Below are 18,780 nucleotides of genomic sequence, written 5' to 3'. Positions count from 1 at the left end.
AATAAATTCACTTTAAGCCCAACATAATTAAACCTGAATGAAGTACTACAGCATTTGGGCTTGTTTTTTTTTGCCAAAGTTCAGGTGTTAAAACACACTTTAGTCATTTCTAGTTAAATCAGAACTTTTAGTTTTAGGACTGACTTAGCATGGGGGAAAAAACTAAATCCCACCAGCAACTCTAAGCATTATTTTCTCTAAAGTGGCCTAAAATTAAAAATGTTTGACTATTTTTGTTCTAGAAGCACTTTGACCTTTGATCAGTAATATATATAAAGTCTGTGTTGTAAAAATATTTCCATTGCAAACAAGTAGCACAGTAACTGTCTTAAAACTTTTTTTTTTACTACTCGATTCACTGTTTCCCAGGTTGTGTATGCTTCCAAAGACCCGGTGTGGGAGGAGGGCTTCACCTTCTTTGTGCGTAACGTCAAAGCGCAGCAGCTCTCTATTCAGGTTTGTTTTCTCTCTCTGGCAAAAAAAGCAACAAAGCTATTTTTTTACTTTTTTTTTTTTTAAACATTTTTTAACAGAAGTAAAGGTTTCTAATTGTTTTTACCATATTCTTCAATCATTATTTTTCCACAACTACCTTATAATTCTAAATCATATTCTGAAACTAGATTCTTTCAATCTGTCTGATCTCCTCATGAGGTTAATGTAATTTGTATTTTTCATATTTTCTTTGTTCATGTGTGGTTCAGGTCAAAGAGCCTGAGAAGAAGAATCCACTCGGTGTTCTCAACTTGCCCCTCAGTCGCCTCCTCAACACCTCCAACCTGACTCTAGACCAGCGCTTCCTGCTGGAGCGCTCTGGAGCAACCAGCCAGATCAAACTGAAGGCCACTCTGAGGGTGGGCATGCAAACATACACCCAAAGCAAATTATCTCTGTTGGTTTCCCCATTGTGTTTTCCACCTCTCTCATAAGTGATGGTTTTAGCCACAGTAGCACTGCTCATGTCTTCAACTCACACAGATTCTTAAATTGGAAGAGCCTCCACCCAAGCCTATCGTCAATCCTCCTTCAGAAGTCAAACAGCAACAGACCAAACAAGCAGGGAATACCTCAGTCTCCAATCCCTCCAACGCTCCATCCTCTTCTAACGCAGTTTCCTCCAAAGAAATTCCTGTTGTCTCTACTCCGAAACAAGTGCCAACTTCACCAAATGAAGGTTATTTAGCTCAACGCCGTGGCTCCTTCCAGGCGCCTGAAAACAGGAAGGAATCATCGTCATCAGCAAACTTGCGTCGGTTCGACTCTCACAGCCTGCTATCGGAGAACTCTATTGCTTCATCACGATTCGACCTGTCAGATGGAGCCACCTATCCCGAGTGAGACTTTGTTCTCTGCATGTTCTGTTAATGTCGACATCTAACCTTTTTAGAAATATGGTGAACTGAGGCAGTTGCTGCATTTTTGAAAGAGTAGAAATAAAAGTGACCTTTGCATATTTGTTTCTCTTTAGGGCCATTAGGAATCATCAGGGTTCGTTTGGAGAGATTGAGCTGGTTATACGCTACGCAACCCTGAGACATAAGCTTGTTGTCGTTGTTAACAGTTGCAGGTATGTCCCAAAAATCTGTCTTCAATAGTATTTAAGGCAGTAAAAAATGTAATTAAATATTCAAAACTTAAATACCGTGGTCTGTACCACACAGGAACCTATTCCCCTGCAGCGAGAATGGCACAGACTCTTACGTCCGCCTGTACCTCCTCCCCGACCAAACCTGGAAGCATCGTAAGAAGACGCATGTCAAGAAGAGGACAACTAATCCTGTCTTCAATGAAAAGTACGCTTACCTGATTCATTAACCATCTTGTACTAATTTTTTCAAATAGGAAGAATTGATAATTTATAGTTTGCAGATTGTGTATCTTTAAAGCTCAGCCATTGACATGGTTTCCTTTTTGTCCCAACCTGCTTTCATCACAGGGTTGAGTTTGACGTCTTACTCGAGCAAGCACAAACTAGGAAGTTGGATGTATCTGTGAAAAATAACAAGATGTTGGTTTCCAGAGAGAGAAAGGACATTGGCTCGGTGGGTAATTATACTTATAGATCAGATGAGCTACTCATGTGGTAGTGATTCCCTGAAAATATAAATAATAAAATATGTAACTATGTACAATGGGGAGGAAAGCATTAGAGCCCCTGCTGAATTTGCAATTTTGCTAACTTAGAAAGAAATGAACACACTCTAATATTGATGCAGAAACACAGAATATGAACCGAAAGTCCAGAAAAGAAAGCATTACATCAAAGTGATAAATGATTTACATGTTGGTGGTATGTTTTAGGTCACTGTCATTTTGGAAGACCTATCCACGACCCACCTTCAGTGTTCTGTCTGAAGGAAGGAGGATCTTTTATGGCCCTGTTCATCGACCCCTTAATGTGCTGAGATCGTCCTGTACCCTTGGCAAAAACAAGGGGAAAAAGTCTCAAAGTATTATGTTTCCAGCTCCGTCATACTCAGCATTTCCTTCCTTGTAAACATGGAGGAAACTGATCCTGTAGACAGGTGTGCTTTATAAATATAATGAATTGACATCAGTAGTATCTTGATTGATTAACTGTAATCACAGTAAATTGGTAGGAGCCAGAATAATGGCTTGGTTTTAGGCAAATACTTATTTCAGTCAATGACATGCAAATCAGTTTATAACTTTATGATTTTTTTTCTGGATTTTTGATAAATATTATGTCTTTAAAATGAAACTACCATAAAAAAAATTCAGACTTTATTTCTTTGTGTGAAACTTACTTCCCTTTCTATATTTCTGTTCCTGACCTAAGCTTTAAAACTACTTATTAACAAGATTCTCAAAAAACTTGACTTTTGAAATGCACATTGAGGTTGAGGTCACTAAGATTCAAAATTCAGACACGATTTTGAGGAGATGTAGTATCAACTTGAAATTCCTACATCGCCACTGGTGTCTGCCTGACGACAAGACCCCAGAAAGCCTTTTACAGCTGTGGGGTAAAAGGTTGTTAGTGAAACTGCTCGGTGCACGGTGATTTGTCGAACAAATATGCAACCTTTCATTTTCCAAACGGGCTCATAACAGTTTTCTTTTTTATTGATCCCTTTCATGTCAAACTGTCTTTGGCTGTCACTCTTTTGCAGCCTGTTCCAGATAATTAATGACACTTTTGCTTCTGTCCACAGATAATAATAGATCTATCAGAAATGGATCTAGTCAAAGGCATCACAGCGTGGTAAGGGGACACTTTTCTTTTTGCATGGTTTATGTGACACTAGCTAGAAACAAAATGTTAGTAATTCCTGATGTGTCGCTCTGATTGCCCCTTTGCTGTGGGGCACTTTTTTCCTGTTTCTTTTTTTTATATAACTTCCTGGACTATTGCTGCCGTTATGGAAGTTTTATAGCAATGTAGCATAAACAGTTTTTGTACAAATTCCCAGATGAGTGTAATTGTGGAGGGCATAGAGCCTATCTGCCTGATGGCAGAAGGGAATTAAAACAATAGAAGATAACCTTTGCTAATTTTTATTTTATACTTATAATCACATAAACGTGTGATATTTCTTTTCTCTGAAGGTATGAGCTCACTCTACCCGGGCTGAAGAAGTGAGTGTAACATGTACAACTGAGAGAAACTTCAGCTTGAAAAGCTGCTGCTGCAACCGCTGCAGAGAAAATGACAGACGTTCATACTCCTTACTCATCCGAAACACAGCAAACCAAGATTTATTTGTGTGTGTGTGTGTGTGTGCTTTTTTTTTTTTTTTTGTAACAAAAAGACCCTTAATAACAATGAAAAAAAGGTTTGTGCAAGCAAAGCAACGCCTATATTTTGGTTATTTCATCTGAACCAAAGTTCATCTTTAGTGTTATATTGTAAATAGATTTATTGACAGTTTTTATGTATATATATTGGGGCAAATCAGGTAAAAGCCAAATGTTTGTTACAGCAATGTAGATGAGTGAGTGCATGGTGAGGAAGGATTACAGACTTCGATAAACACTGAAATGCACGAAGTCCCACTAAGCAGATTTTACATCGAGGCAGCTGAGCTGTTCTGCAGCTCATTGGAAGTAAAACTGCATCCAAGAAGGGCACAAGCCAAGTTCTTTGGCCTCAGTTACTGACTCAATAGGATGTCATTCCTTTTAAAGCTAATCTTCTCAGACCATTCAAAATAACATCTCAGTACGCCGTCACTCTCTTTATGAGGGACTACAGTTCTGAGCTAAGTAGTTAATCAGAGGTTTGACATAAACGCTTTAAAGAAAGATTATTTTTTTTTTGTATTTATGTATTATTTAAAAAAAATCTCAATTGTAGTTGGTAAATTTGTTACAACAGGTGGCAGAATATTTTTAGTAGAACTGTCTTCAGACTACCAGAGATCTATAGTGGATGAAGACTTTGTCTTGGCTAATAGTTTGATGTTTTTCTGTTTTACATTAATTATTGAGCAGGGAAGCTGTTCCCAGTTGTTGTTTTTGAGCTGAAACTAAAAGGGACATTCATTTTCAATTCATATTCATGGCAAATAAATATCTTCAAACTAATACATGGTTGATTTGACATCATTTCAGTGTGAAAGTGTGATTGTGAAAAGAATAAATCTCTTCAGGCAGATTCCCAGATGACCAGCTGGGGGTATAGAGTCCCTATTCTCCCCACTGAACGCAGGGAGTATGTAATCAGTCACGTTTGTTAGTCTGTTTAGCGTCCAAAGCTTTCCAAGATATCCTTTTCAAATTTTGTGTGATGGTAGATAATATGCATATCCAAAAATAAAGATTGTAAGTGTCATGATCTTGGGTCTGGTGAATATTCTCTATTTTGTGGCTCTCGTGGCGTAGTCTTTTGTATTTGTAGCTCCCTAAGTTAGCTTTTGTATTTTGTCATTTCTAGGCTTTAGATTTTGTTACTGTGCCTCCCTGAATTCCTTGTGTTATGCCTGGTCGCCCTAGTTTCCATGTTCGTGAATTTCTTGTTTTACTTTGACAGTCCTGCGTTCGTCTATTCTGTTTCACTTTCTCCCTGTCTCATGTGTGTGATTAGTCCCAGCTGTGTTCCCTGTTCCTGTTTCCCTCGTTACCCTCTTGTGTATTTTGCCCTCTGTCTTCCTTTATCTGTTGTTGGTTTGTCTGATTGTGTCCCTCCATGTTTCCCGGTTCCAAGTATCATACAGTGTTTTGTAGTTAGTTTTTCCAGTAAAGAAAAAAAAACGTGCAAAATTGTGAACCGCGTTATAGCGAGGGACCACTGTATTGCTATTTTATTGCTTATTATATTCCTCGCACTGTTTGCAATTTCCACATGCTCTTATATGAGTGATAGAGTGCAGTACTACTTTTCAAGGCTGACTGTATTCTGGGAAAGAGTCGCTAGGGGGCAGTACCACCACATATACAGAGTCGGCTTGCTAATCTAAACAGGCGTTCCTGTTTAGGTGATTTGTGATCCTGTTTAGTTAAACATAACATAACACCGAAGAGGAAAAGCAGTTGAAGCGTACATGCGCGTGGGTCCTCTTGTTCACAGGCTTTAGGGCGAGTTAATTGGTTACCTAGCAACGGCGCTGAGTTTCTCTAAAGAGTTTATGATAACTATGAACCTTTACAGATAGTTTAACACATGTAAGTAAGTGTTAAACCAGGGTTAACACAGGTACGTTCAAAATACAACAGCTGTCTGTGTCTTCTGATACAGCATCATCGCTGTCAATTCACATATCAATTTATGTTGAACACTACCTGAACAATGACTCAGCAGGCCAAAACTGAGGGAAACTGAAGTGCCTTTAAAAACAATCCCTCCAACAGTATTGTACACAGCTCTTTCATATTATTCATGATATGCAAGCTTTGATATATAAGTGCTTGAAAAATTATTTGAAAGGACATTAAGGTTTGTATGCAGAGAAGTTGATCAGCGGTCCACTCCCCTCCCTGGACTTAATTGCCAGCTCAAGATGTCTCTCCAGAGCCAGGGCAAGTATACAGGACCACCTCCATCCTAACCACCACCTCTTCAACATCCCGCCCTCTGGAAAAAGGTTCAGATCCATCAGGTGCAAAAACAACAGACTAAAGAACACCTTCTTCCCGATGGCCGTCAGAACTCTTAATGCAAACTAAGAGTGAGTAAAGACTTGTCCAACACATCCACTCTGACACTGCTATTGATCATCCATGTGCAATATCTCAATCTTTCCATGTTCTGTGCAATATTTTTTGGGCTCATGTGCAGTATCTTTGGTATGTGCAATATTTTCCGGTCTTGTGCAGTACTTTGGTCTCAGTAGAATTACCATCTCCACAGCACCTCCACCCTTATTTATTTATTATATTTTATAATTGTCCTTGTATGCAGACCCACAATCAGAATCAGAATCAGAAACTTTATTATCATTGTCACGAGAACAACGAAATGAAGAATGGTCCCCGATCATTGCAACATCCCTAGCAATATCAAAATATAAATAAAACAATAAAATTCAATAAATAAAATAGATAGAATACTTAAAATACTAATAAGATGTAACAGTAAAACATTCACATACATTCCCACACACATGCTTCAGGCCGTGCATAGATTAACACAAGAGTGGCGTGATGGACATTTTTTTTGTAGTATTCAGATGTGTTATTGCAGTTGGATAACAGCTGTGTTTGAGTCTATTAGTCCTTGCTCTGATTGCCCTGTACCGTCTGCCTGAGGGCAACAGTTCGAACAGGGAGTGGCCAGGATGTGAGGTGTCTTTTATGATGTTTTGGGCCTTTTTAAAACAGTGGGCATTGTGTAGAACTTCCAGTGTGGGGAGAGGGCAGCCAGTGTTTCTTTTTCAATGTTTCTTCCTTGTCTTTATGTCAGTGGCTTCTATCTGCTCCTTTGGCCAGCTTATTATCCCAGCAGGATACCTGATCACGGGCAGGGCGTAGGTGTTCTTACCATTCAGCTGGCTCCTCAGGAATTGCCTGACCCTCTGCAGGTACTTGGTGGTTGCAGCTTTCCTAACGGCCTCTTCATGGTTCCCATTTGCCTGTGGGATCCCCAAGTACTTGTAACTGTCCCCAGTGTATGCAATGTTTCCTTCTGGTAGTTCGATCCCCTCAGTTCTGACTACTTTCCCTCTCTTTGTTGTTGTTGTTGTTGTTATCATCCGACTACGTTTCTCCAGTCCGACTGACATTCCGATTTCATTGCTGTATATCCTGGTGGAATCGACGTTTCATTCACTCTTGGCATACAGCTTGATGTCATCAATGTACAGGAGGTGGCTGAAAACTGGCCCACTTTTCATCAGGGTGCCCTGGTTCCTCAACACCTGACGCGGACCTTGTTGATCTGGGTGACATCCGATCCGGCATCCCTTCATATTTATCTGTCTCGCTCATGTCTGCGGTAGGCTCACTTAGCATACAGTGGCTTGCAAAAGTATTCGGCCCCACATTTTGTCACATTTCAGCCACAAACATGAATCAATTTCATTGGAATTCCACGTGAAAGACCAATACAAAGTGGTGTACACGTGAGAAATGGAACAAAAATCATACATGATTCCAAACATTTTTTACAAATAAATAACTGCAAAGTGGGGTGTGCGTAATTATTCAGCCCCCTGAGTCAATACTTTGTAGAACCACCTTTTGCTGCAATTACAGCTGCCAGTCTTTTAGGGTCTGTCTCTACCAGCTTTGCACATCTAGAGACTGAAATCCTTGCCCATTCTTCTTTGCAAAACAGCTCCAGCTCAGTCAGATTAGATGGACAGCGTTTGTGAACAGCAGTTTTCAGATCTTGCCACAGATTCTCGAGAAATTTAAAGCAGGCTTAGGCTACAAAAATATTAAAATAAGTTGTCATTTTAAAAAGTTAAATAAGCCATTTGATACATTAAGCCTTTTTGTTTTCACCTCATATAAGAGAGCAAATAAAATTCTATGTACCATGTGATCTCATAGGTGCTGAATCAAGTTGTGCTAAAGTGGTGTGGTGTTTTTTTTATGTGTTCAGGTGTTGGAGCAGGCGTGGCCATTCATTGGGATGTACATGGAGAAGCTACTTAGAGAAAAGATCCAGCCATCCATCAGGTCCTCCAATCCTGCACTCAAAGTGTTCACATTTACCAAGATTCATTTTGGATACAAAGTGTGTGGTTTTGATTTATGCACCATTTTTATTTGTTCTGCTTCAAAAATTCAGTAACATTCATCATTGGAAGTGCATCATAGGTGATGTATTGTGGCCGAGTGATTTTTTTTTATTATTTTTTTTTTCAGCCTCTCAAGATCACTGGAATAAGAGCGTACACACATGAAGTGGAACATAGGGAAGTGATTCTAGACATGAATATAAGGTTGGTCAAACAAATTTTTTCACCTTAGTTTACAAAGTAGTAATAATGGATTGGATTTATATAGCGCTTTTCAAGGCACACAAAGCGCTTTACAATACCACTATTCATTCACTCTCGCATTCACACACTGGTGGAGGCAGCTACAGTTGTAGCCACAGCTGCCCTGGGGCAGACTGACAGAAGCGAGGCTGCCATATCGCACCATCGGCCCCTCTGGCCAACACCAGTAGGCAAGTAGGGTAAAGTGTCTTGCCCAGGGACACAACGACCAGGACAGAGAGCCCAGGGATCGAACCGGTGACCTTCCGGTTACAGATGCGATTCCCAACCCCCTGAGCCACACGGTAGTGTGATGTTTTCTCTTGTCATCATTTATGTCTGACCAGCTCAGTTTACTCTCCAGTTATGATGGTGATGTGGACATGAGCACTGATGTGAGCCTGGCAATCACAACTCGTGTGAAAGGACTTAAAGTGAGCATCTCATTTTTCTGTGTTCTCTCCATCGTCTATATCACATGCTTACTGTTCATGTAAAACTCGCTCTGAATCTTCCAGCTTCAGGGGATGCTGAGGGTCATTTTAGAGCCTCTTATTGGTCAAGCACCGCTGGTGGGAGGAGTGACTTTTTTCTTCCTTCGCCGCCCTGTAAGTGGCCAGAGACTTTCTCACAGCCTTATTATGACGAGTGGAGCCTTGTAGTTAGTAATGTTTAAAACTCTGCACATAAACTGGACTGGTACGCCAAACCTTTTGAGCATCCCTTCTTTAAGGTCTCAAATAATATTTTAAATATTTGAAATGAATGATTTTATTACTCGGTGTTTACTTGTTTGGTTGCTGTCCTCTCTCATCACATCTTTCACCTCACAGTTCACTGTCTGAGGAGACGATCTTGGATGCTATAGCTTCCATCATGGTGTTGCCCAACCACATGTGCATTCCCCTCATAGACAAGGTCAAAGGGGACCAGATGAGGTTCCCACTTCCTCATGTTAAATATTTTTGGAGTTATTTTCATCTTATAACTTGCAGCTACAGTAAGCAGCAGTTCACATTAAAAAACAGAATCCTATCAAAATAAAAAAGTATAAAAATTTTGAATGTTGTTTTGACTATTGCTAGTTTTTTGCTCTTTCAGTTTACCTGACTGTTAATGTGAATACTTGTGCTTTTTCATCTCAGGGGGTGGTGAGGGTCCACTTGTTGGAGGCCAGAGATCTGGTGGCTAAGAACACACACGTGATGAATTTAATGAAAGCGAAATCAGACCGATATGCCACACTGAGAGTGGGCAGCACGCATTTCAAAAGCAAGACTGTCAAAGAGAATTTGTTCCCAAAATGGAATGAAGTGTATGAGGTACACAAACACACTGCACTTATCCACACTTTGATTCAGTAATCGATTACTGTTTGATTCTGACACTCTTTTTTCCCTTAACAAAAAAATGTGTCACTTAATTCTCATGGACAAACTTGAAAACACAATTACGTGGAGTTTGTTTGCATTTTTGCTCAGTATCTTATATCCACTTTTTCTTAATGTAACCCACTGAAATCCCATTCAGTGAAATTTAATCAAAATACTTGAAAGACAATTAAAACATTGTTGTTGTTGTTTTTGTGTGTGCAGTTTATTGTCCATGAGGCCCCGGGGCAGGAGCTAGAATTAGAGCTGTGCAATGAGGGCGCAGACAAAGATGATTGTCTTGGAAGGTAAATCGAATATTAAATGGATTTTGGCCAAATTCTTTAATGATAATAATAATAATGATGGATTGCATTTATATAGCGCTTTTCGGGGCCCTCAAAGCGCTTTACAATACCACTATTCATTCACTCTCACATTCACACACTGGTGGAGGCAGCTACAGTTGTAGCCACAGCTGCCCTGGGGCAGACTGACAGAAGCCAGGCTGCCATATCACGCCATCGGCCCCTCTGGCCAACACCAGTAGGCGGTAGGTGAAGTGTCTTGCCCAAGGACACAACGGCCGGGGCTCGAACTGGCAACCTTCCGGTTACAAGACGAACTGCCAACTCTTTGAGCCACGATTGCCCCATCTTTAGGCAGCATCTGCCAATCAGTCATCAGTAGATTTCTCGTTGTAGTGCCTCCTGTAGTCACTGATGTCAACAGATCCAACTTAAAGACAGTTTTATCACTCAATATTCAACATATTTAATTTTTGTCCATAATATGTCATTTACTTGTATTTGTATAGCACTTTTCTGGTTTTACTGGCCATACATGACCAATCAAAGCTTTCACGCTTCTGGGTCGTTTGACCCAGCATTTTCTGTTTCTGGTGTTTTTGTATTATTCTGTATTATGATTTAGGTTCTGATTCCTTAGTTGTGCTGATTATTATTATTATTATTGTAATCTTCATGTTAGGGTAGGTTTAGTTCAGTGTCTTGTCTGTGCCTGCCGTGTTTCCTGTGTTAATTTGAAAGTCCGTGTCTCATGTCAGTGTGTGTAGTTTTACTTTCTTTTTAAATGTAGTGATATGATTATTGCTTTGGTATGCATTTCTGAGCCACGAAACTGATTAAAATAATGATCTGTCTGAGTTCTGATGTTATTCTACATTTCTTGTCTAATTTAGATATAACCTTGATTTTGGAGAAGTGAAGAGGGAGAAACAAATGGATCAGGTGAGCTTTTTTAACACTAATAAACAACTAATAGCAGTATTTCTGTGCTAGAGGACATTGCAGGATTTATGTAGTGTTCAAGCTTCTGTTATAATTTCCTCTAGTTCTAGATTTGTATTTAATCCTTTTGAACATCCTTTTACTCATGCAGTGGTTTCCTGTGGACAGGGCACTGCATGGTGAAGTTCATCTTAAGCTCCAGTGGTTTTCCCTTCAGACTGACACCAGCCTGCTGAAGGAGGTACAGCAGCTTAGTGTTTCTTTGATGTCACTAACATCAGGATTTTATTATTCATCTTTTAACTGCCGCTGTAGGTAGCTCAGTGTCCAGCTGCTATGTAACTCACGTTCATTCTCTCTCCCAACTCTTCCTTCCAGTCCACGGACAATTTTGCCTGTGCTGTGCTTGCAGTGTACCTGCACAGTGCCGCAGATCTACCAGCAAGTATCTTCTAATAGGGAGTATTATAAAATACTGACGTAAGTCAGTGATGCAAATGTGCTCAGCTGTATTTTTGTACTGCTCTACAAAAAGATGGCCGTGAGTCTCGAGAAAAGTAGTTTCACTTTATTATCTTCTAATTTTATAAGAATATTTGGCACCAAAGTACAGTATTAGAGCGCTTTATATTTAACTGAGTGTTGCGCCACTGAAAAACAGTAAAAGTGTGTTTATTTGAAATTAAAATTTGACATAGGTATATAAAAATTTCAAGCTTTGTTTTACTCATTAAAAATAACAGAGAGTGATATATTTTACTTCTCGGCAGCGAGCACATAAACATCTAACTTTCTGTGTGATTGCACATATTGTTGTTAAAACCAGCCCACTGGTCATAATGGAGATATTTTTTCATCTGATATCAGATAAAACTGGCGTCAGTTCTGAGAATGCATTTTGTAATTTAATTTCTGCTGCACTAAAAAAGAAAAATAAATCACATAAATTTGTCGTTAATGAAAAATTTAGATATTGGAGGGGGGGGGGGGGGGTTAAATTTATTTTCTTTCTACTATAAAATTGTCCAAAAATGTAACTCTCTTGAACAATATTTCAACTTTGCTTTCGAGTTTGTGGCTCATAACAAAGGGCAGTCCTTATCTTTCATTGGTACTTAGCTTTTCTTTCATTTTTGTGTCCTAGAGTTGATGATGCTTTTGAATGTTGATGTCTCAGTTTGATCAGGAGCTTTGTGTTATCACTCCAAGTGCTCTTGTGTCTGTGAAAGCTGGCCTTTTTGTCTGGCAAATGCCTCTGATTTTACGTAGCTGTGTTACTGACAGCTGGTCTTCCTCCTGAGCAATGTTCAGGTTACGTTTGCTAGCATAAAGAAGAATGCAGAAAGTGAACATAGTCGGGAACTTTTGAGGAAATTAGAACTATTAAATCTTTTTTTAAATCAGACACACACTGACACATTACCAAGGTTGCTATACTCACAGATCTTTTTATAGTTACATGGTATTATGTGTGAATCCATTCATCTTGTTATTTAGGCACTGGCAGGCAAGGAGCATGTTTTCACAGAGACCAGCTAAACATTTCTCAGTTCTGTTGCCTTCAGAAGCATTGCCTCTGACTGCCCTCTGGTGGCCATAGTGTGACAACGCAATAACACAGTGAAGTGTGATGGAGCATTGTCCTGCATGAAAATCATGTTTTTCTTGAAGGATGCAGACTTCTTCCTGTACCACTGCTTGAAGAAGGTGTCTTCCAGAAACTGGCAGTAGGACTGGGAGTTGAGCTTGACTCCATCCTCAACCCGAAAAGGCCCCACAAGCTCATCTTTGATGATACCAGCCCAAACCAGTACTCCACCTCCACCTTGCTGGCGTCTGAGTCGGACTGGAGCTCTCTGCCCTTTACCAATCCAGCCACGGGCCCATCCATCTGGCCCATCAAGACTCACTCTCATTTCATCAGTCCATAAAACCTTAGAAAAACCAGTCTTGAGATATTTCTTGGCCCAGTCTTGACGTTTCAGCTTGTGTGTCTTGTTCAGTGGTGGTCGTCTTTCAGCCTTTCTTACCTTGGCCATGTCTCTGAGTATTGCACACCTTGTGCTTTTGGGCACTCCAGTGATGTTGCAGCTCTGAAATATGGCCAAACTGGTGGCAAGTGGCATCTTGGCAGCTGCACGCTTGACTTTTCTCAGTTCATGGGCAGTTATTTTGCGCCTTGGTTTTTCCACACGCTTCTTGCGACCCTGTTGACTATTTTGAATGAAACGCTTGATTGGTCGATGATCACGCTTCAGAAGCTTTGCAATTTTGAGACTGCTGCATCCCTCTGCAAGATATCTCACTATTTTTGACTTTTCTGAGCCTGTCAAGTCCTTCTTTTGACCCATTTTGCCAAAGGAAAGGAAGTTGCCTAATAATTATGCACACCTGATATAGGGTGTTGATGTCATTAGACCACACCCCTTCTCATTACAGAGATGCACATCACCTAATATGCTTAATTGGTAGTAGGCTTTCGAGCCTATACAGCTTGGAGTAAGACAACATGCATGAAGAGGATGATGTGGACAAAATACTCATTTGCCTAATAATTCTGCACTCCCTGTATGTGCAAGGGTTTATTTCTGGTTTAAATGTTGACAGTGGCTCACAGAAACACAGACTCAGCTAACAGTAGTTGTAAACTAGAACAGATGTTCTCACTGCCTCACTGGTTTGCTTTTATTTCAGCTCACAAAGAGAACCACCTGTCCCAACTCCTTTGTGGAAATGTCCATTGACGACGACGTTAAGAAAAGCGAGGTAGGTATTGCTAATACGCCATTTCCACCTTTAAGTGCATATGCCCTTTTTTCGATTATTTTTCTTCTGTAAAAATTTAAAACACTGGTCAGTTCATCTGCTTCAGAGATTGCAGTTACATCCACACATCACAGTGACCGTCTTGCTCTCTTTCCACAGGTTGCGTATGCATCTAAAGATCCAGTTTGGGAAAAGGGTTTCACATTCTTTGTGCATAATGTCAGTGCACAGGAGCTCATTGTTCAGGTTTGTCATTTACTCCGTACTGTTTGTAAAATAAATAGTTTAAAACCTTTAATTTAATAACCTAATTAGAAAAGTGATAGCATGTTCTCACATTTTTTCCAGTTTTTAATCAGATATGTTCTTCATACAGTTTTTGTTTTGTATGCCTGTAAACCAATCATTCAAACCTTGATTTCTCCAGTGTGTTGCCAATGTTGCAACACCATATTCCATCTGATCTCTTCATAAGTTTAATCTAATCTTTGTTTTTTCATATTTTCTTTGTTCATGTGGTTCAGGTCAAAGAGCCTGAGAAGAAGAATCTAGTCGGTGTTCTCAGCTTGCCCCTCAGTCACCTGCTCAGAACCTCCAACCTGACTCTAGACCAGCGCTTCATGCTGGAGCGCTCTGGAGCAAACAGCCAGATCAAACTGAGGGCCACTCTCAGGGTGGGCATGCAAGGCTAAAGATCTCTTAGGTTTCCCTGTTTTATTTATTTTAGTTGTTGTTTTTGTTCCCCCCCGCCCCCATTGTGTTATTCACTAGTACTGCCAATACAATTCCTCATCAGCTCTGATGTAAATCTCACACAGATTCTTAATTTGGAAGAGCCTCCATCCCAGACTATCTTCAGTCCTCCTCCACAAGGCAAACAACAACAGGCCAGAAAATCAGGGTACAGCTCAGTCTCCAATCCCTCCAATGCTCCACCCTCCTCTCACACAGCTTCCTCCAACAATATCCCTGCTGCCTCTACTCCGAACCTGGAGGGAGCATCACCAAGCAAAGGCTATTTGGCTCAAGGCTGTGGCTCCTCCCAGGCGCCTGAAAACAGGAAGCAATCATCTTCATCAATAAACTTGCGTCGGTTCGACTCCCACAGCCTGCTGTTAGAGAACGTCATCAATTCATCGCGATTCGACCTGTCAGATGGAGCCTCCTATCCAGAGTGAGAATTGTTCTCTGTGTGTCCATTTCTGTCCTCTAACACTGACTTTTAATATTTTTACAGATATAATGAACTAAGCGAGATGCTGCATTCTCAAAAGAACTGAAAGAAAGAAAAAGTGACATTCATATATTTATTTTTACCTCTAAAGGGCCATTAGGAATCATCTGGGTTCATTTGGAGAGATTGCGTTGTCTGTACAATATGCAGCCATGAGGAACAAACTCATGGTCTTTGTTAACAATTGCAGGTATGTCACAGCGATCAAGCAGCACCAGTTATGATTTGCATTTTTAGTGTGATGACATTAAACTCTTTTTCTAATAAGCACCATATGTTGAAATAATATATATATACACCTAGGTCCAGGATATTGAAAATATGTCATATAATATGTTTGCAGTAGCTGGTATAAGTCATAAACAGGCTTAATTTAAGAATATTAAGATATTCATTATTTTTGTTTTAAATTATCTGAACTCAACACATCAGATGAGAAAAAGGCAACAGTTAGAGATTGTAAATTGCACATATAATATACAGTTTTCTTTTAAAATCCTCTGTCACGCAGGAATTTATTCCCCTGCAGTGAGAACGGCACAGACTCTTACGTCCGCCTGTATCTCCTTCCTGTCCAAAGCTTGAAGCATCGCAAGAGGACCGGTGTCAAGAAGAGGGCGATCAATCCCATTTTCAAAGAAAAGTGAGCGTAATAAACTAATTCTACATATCCCGTTTGTTTTTTAAAAAACGAAGAGCTGGGAGTTTTAAAGTTTGTGCACAGTGTTACTTTCTTTTACTTTTCTGACAATCATCTTTTGTCACAGGTTTCAGTTCGATGTGACACTCAGGGAAGCACAAACTAGGAAGTTGTATGTGTCTGTGAAAAGTAACAAGATGTTGGTCTCCAGAGAGAAAAAGGGCATTGGCTTGGTATGTTATGCTACGTCAGGGTAAACGGCATTGATACCTTAAAAATAATAAAACTATACACTGAGGAATATTCTTATTTGTAAATAAACATTTTTATAGTAATTAGAGTGATATATGCTTCTGATAAAAATAATCTTAATTTTTAAAAACATATTAAGAAATAATCAGTATTGGTGTCATTAAAATTGAAACAAATATAATTACTATCTAATATAAACAACTCATTTTTTCTGATACAAGCTTTAAAAAGCAGTTTAATCTATTTGTTTTCTATCTATCTATACATACATATGAGTGTCAGTATGAAGCATCTTATAAGGGGCAATACTTGTTTCTGGGTTTTCACTAAAATAACCACTTTCAGCACCAAATACAAACTGGTGCTGGTTTCTTTGTTTCTTTGTTGATTGCAAGTCATGGACTCTAATGTAAAACCGTGTGTGGGTGATTATTTGTTTTTAGATATAGTCATGTGAATATTTCACACCTGTTTCTCTAAAGGTATGAGCTCACTCTGCTTGGGCTGAAGAAATCCATCTAGCAAGTGGATCTGAGAAAAGCTTTGCAACTTAAAAATCACCTCATCAGCCACTGCAGGGGAAACTGCCGACATGATGCTTGAAGAGTTTCATACTCCTTTATGGATTTTTTTTTCCGAAAGTAGCAGAAAAACTATCTTTGATCGTGTAAATAAGGAACACTCTGATCCCAGGCACAAAATTCATCTTCCAATCTAGTAACACTGGAGGTCTTACTTGAAACTGACACACTTAAACGTAAGATTAAAACAAGTTTGTGTCACTTTTTGTATGCAAGAAAAGACAATTTGTCAGAACTATAACTGATGAGATATACAAGCAAAAATCAGCTTGTTTTTCAATGCTAAATAATATTTTCACAGTTTCCATCAAACTGCAGTAAGTTGAGGACTTGACCATTAATGCTGATGGTTGATCAGACAGTACCACTAAGTTAATGAGTGTCATGTGCTCTTTGTTCAACATGTATCTGGTCCCACTATCCTCGCAAAAATGCAACTTGGACATAGCTTATGGTGTTAAGTTGGCAGTAAATGAAGTTGCTTTTGGTGACCATAAGTCACTCTTTTAATGTTCATTTTAACTAAGTATTAACAACGTGTTTGTATTAGGATCTGACATTCAATTGATGACTGTTATTTCAGAGATGAACGTTTGATCCTCTTCTTTATTTGAAAGATCCTCTCCACTATTATAATGAAGCAGTGAAAGGGACTGGATCTTTTTATTTCAGCCATCTCAATCTAATTGTGACAAGAATAATCCCAGGATGACTGTAATGTATTTCTCAATCATTTTGTAAATAAGGTGACCGAGTTACCATAAGATCCAAGTTCTCCTTATGTTCCTCAGCATGTGAAGATGGCTCTTAGTGAGCTGAGTCCTTTACGTCATTCTTTCCAGTTATTGTTAATGGCTTAGTTACAGTAATGGACTCGATAAAACCCTCTTCATACTTATTTGAGATTTTACCTCTTTCCTGTTTGGGACTTTTACAAGTATGGTTCTTCATTTCTAACTACCGTTAACAACTGTTTGAAGTAAGGTTGTGGCATTCCCCGTTTTAAGCATTCCGAGCCAGTTTTGTTACTTTAAAAAATGTAATCTTGATGCCAGTTCTGTTGGGAATTATCCATCTGTTTCAAAATTGCCATTTACTCTATCAGGAGATTATTAGAAACAGTTGTGGGGAGTCAATTGAGATCCTTTTTATACAAAAAACAGATTTCTGACCTGTTCCAGTTTGATTTTCCAAAGCAGCACTTCCTTGAGATTGAGAGTCTATAATACGATTCTAATGGTATTTGATTCAGGAAATTGTTCTGTACTCATTTTAGTTGATCTCAATAGAGCCCTTCATACCGTTGACTATGGTATGTTACTTAATAGGCTTGAGGTTTCGGCTGGTATCTCTGGCTTGGTGTTAGACTTGTTTTCCTCTGATTTTTCAGACAGGACTTTCTCTGTTTAGGGTAAACAACATTTCTTCTCTAACCTGTGAGGTTCCACAAGGTTCAGTCCCCGGTCTCTTACTACTATATCGCTACATCCTTCCTTTAGCTGCCATCGTTCAACCTTTCCATTTCTTATTTATTTATGCTGACATTCAGCTGTTTTTGTCTTTTAAGCCTTACCGGCTCGAGAGGCTATCCACCTAGTTCAATGTCTATCCCAGCAATTGATTTGTTTTGAATTTCAACAAGACTGAGGCCATGATTGTAGCTCCTCCTGAACTACACTGAAAAACCAGTCAAGTGATTGCTTCCTTTTGCTCGTCCAGCATTCATAATTTTGGTATAGTATTTGTTTCTTCTTTAGGCTTTAACTTTTATATAAAATCTATTTGACATTTCTGTTTCTTTCATTTAGGTGTATAGTCTCCTCGGCTGATTCATGCAAACCGTAAAGTCCTTTTTTACTGACTTAGTTAAATCATCTATTTTTCACATCCAAGATTTACAAAACGGTGCAGTCAGACTGCTGATGTGTTTTACGTGTTTTATGTGTGAAATTCACATTCTTGCACAGAGATCACTAAGTGAACAAGGTCTAGACTATTTATCTAAGCTTGTTTTTACTCCTTCGAGCCTTCGATCACAGACTCTGAATTTAATAACTGTTCCTTGTTAGCGACTGGGGGGGGGGGTATTGCTATTTATGTTAACTGATTTATTGCGACTTTTATTTTATTCTCTTTGAACTTGCTTTTGTATTATTGTTAACAGTGTTTTTTTAATCTTCTGATTTATTTTTATTGTAATTCTTCCTCATTTTCATTTATTTGAATGCACAGAACTTTGTGCCTATTTGTCTGTGAAAACAGGTGTATTAATAAACATTATTTAATCAAACAAAGCTCAG

The 18,780-nt window shown here is 39.2% G+C and overlaps 2 protein-coding genes and 2 long non-coding RNA genes across 6 annotated transcripts in view; 3 read left to right on the top strand and 1 right to left on the bottom strand.

The window, feature by feature from the left end:
* Window positions 1-4,548, top strand: part of esyt3 (extended synaptotagmin-like protein 3) — a 19,762-nt gene extending 15,214 nt beyond the window's left edge. The window contains exons 16-23 of one of the 2 annotated variants that reach the window (XM_026144706.2): window positions 370-456; window positions 705-854; window positions 979-1,334; window positions 1,469-1,567; window positions 1,662-1,793; window positions 1,937-2,042; window positions 3,177-3,226; window positions 3,571-4,548. In XM_026144706.2, the coding sequence (XP_026000491.1) occupies window positions 370-456; window positions 705-854; window positions 979-1,334; window positions 1,469-1,567; window positions 1,662-1,793; window positions 1,937-2,042; window positions 3,177-3,226; window positions 3,571-3,604 (1,014 nt within the window). In that variant the 3' untranslated portion in view covers window positions 3,605-4,548. Of the gene's footprint in view, window positions 1-369; window positions 457-704; window positions 855-978; window positions 1,335-1,468; window positions 1,568-1,661; window positions 1,794-1,936; window positions 2,043-2,301; window positions 2,749-3,176; window positions 3,227-3,570 lie in introns of those variants that run through there. The other variant, XM_080290854.1, reaches the window with a different exon arrangement.
* The window catches only part of LOC145421092 (uncharacterized), a 32,219-nt gene that overhangs the window by 11,545 nt on the left and 1,894 nt on the right, over window positions 1-18,780 (bottom strand). The window contains exon 2 of the long non-coding RNA XR_013902381.1: window positions 1,068-1,210. This is a non-coding gene — a long non-coding RNA (uncharacterized LOC145421092). The remainder of the gene's footprint in view (window positions 1-1,067; window positions 1,211-18,780) is intronic.
* LOC145421094 (uncharacterized) lies at window positions 10,701-11,487 on the top strand. Its single transcript, XR_013902383.1, has 3 exons — window positions 10,701-11,007; window positions 11,159-11,248; window positions 11,386-11,487. It is a non-coding gene; the product is annotated as an uncharacterized LOC145421094 (long non-coding RNA).
* Window positions 13,640-18,758, top strand: LOC113007600 (extended synaptotagmin-2-A-like). 2 transcript variants are annotated; one of them, XM_080290861.1, is made up of 8 exons: window positions 13,640-13,773; window positions 13,933-14,019; window positions 14,298-14,447; window positions 14,592-14,947; window positions 15,099-15,197; window positions 15,519-15,650; window positions 15,775-15,880; window positions 16,382-18,758. In XM_080290861.1, exons 1-8 carry the CDS (start codon window positions 13,741-13,743, stop codon window positions 16,385-16,387), a joined length of 969 nt encoding a protein of 322 aa, XP_080146987.1. In that variant the 5' UTR covers window positions 13,640-13,740; the 3' UTR covers window positions 16,388-18,758. The 2 variants fall into 2 exon arrangements, with proteins under 2 accessions (XP_080146987.1, XP_026000100.2); XM_026144315.2 differs by lacking the exon at window positions 16,382-18,758 and having other exon boundaries at window positions 15,775-16,313.

The sequence above is a fragment of the Astatotilapia calliptera genome, chromosome 16 (assembly GCF_964374335.1).
Source record: "Astatotilapia calliptera chromosome 16, fAstCal68.1, whole genome shotgun sequence".
Classification (NCBI taxonomy): domain Eukaryota; kingdom Metazoa; phylum Chordata; class Actinopteri; order Cichliformes; family Cichlidae; genus Astatotilapia; species Astatotilapia calliptera.
Note: the sequence above shows the minus strand (reverse complement) of the source record. Positions and strands in the feature narration are given on the sequence as shown.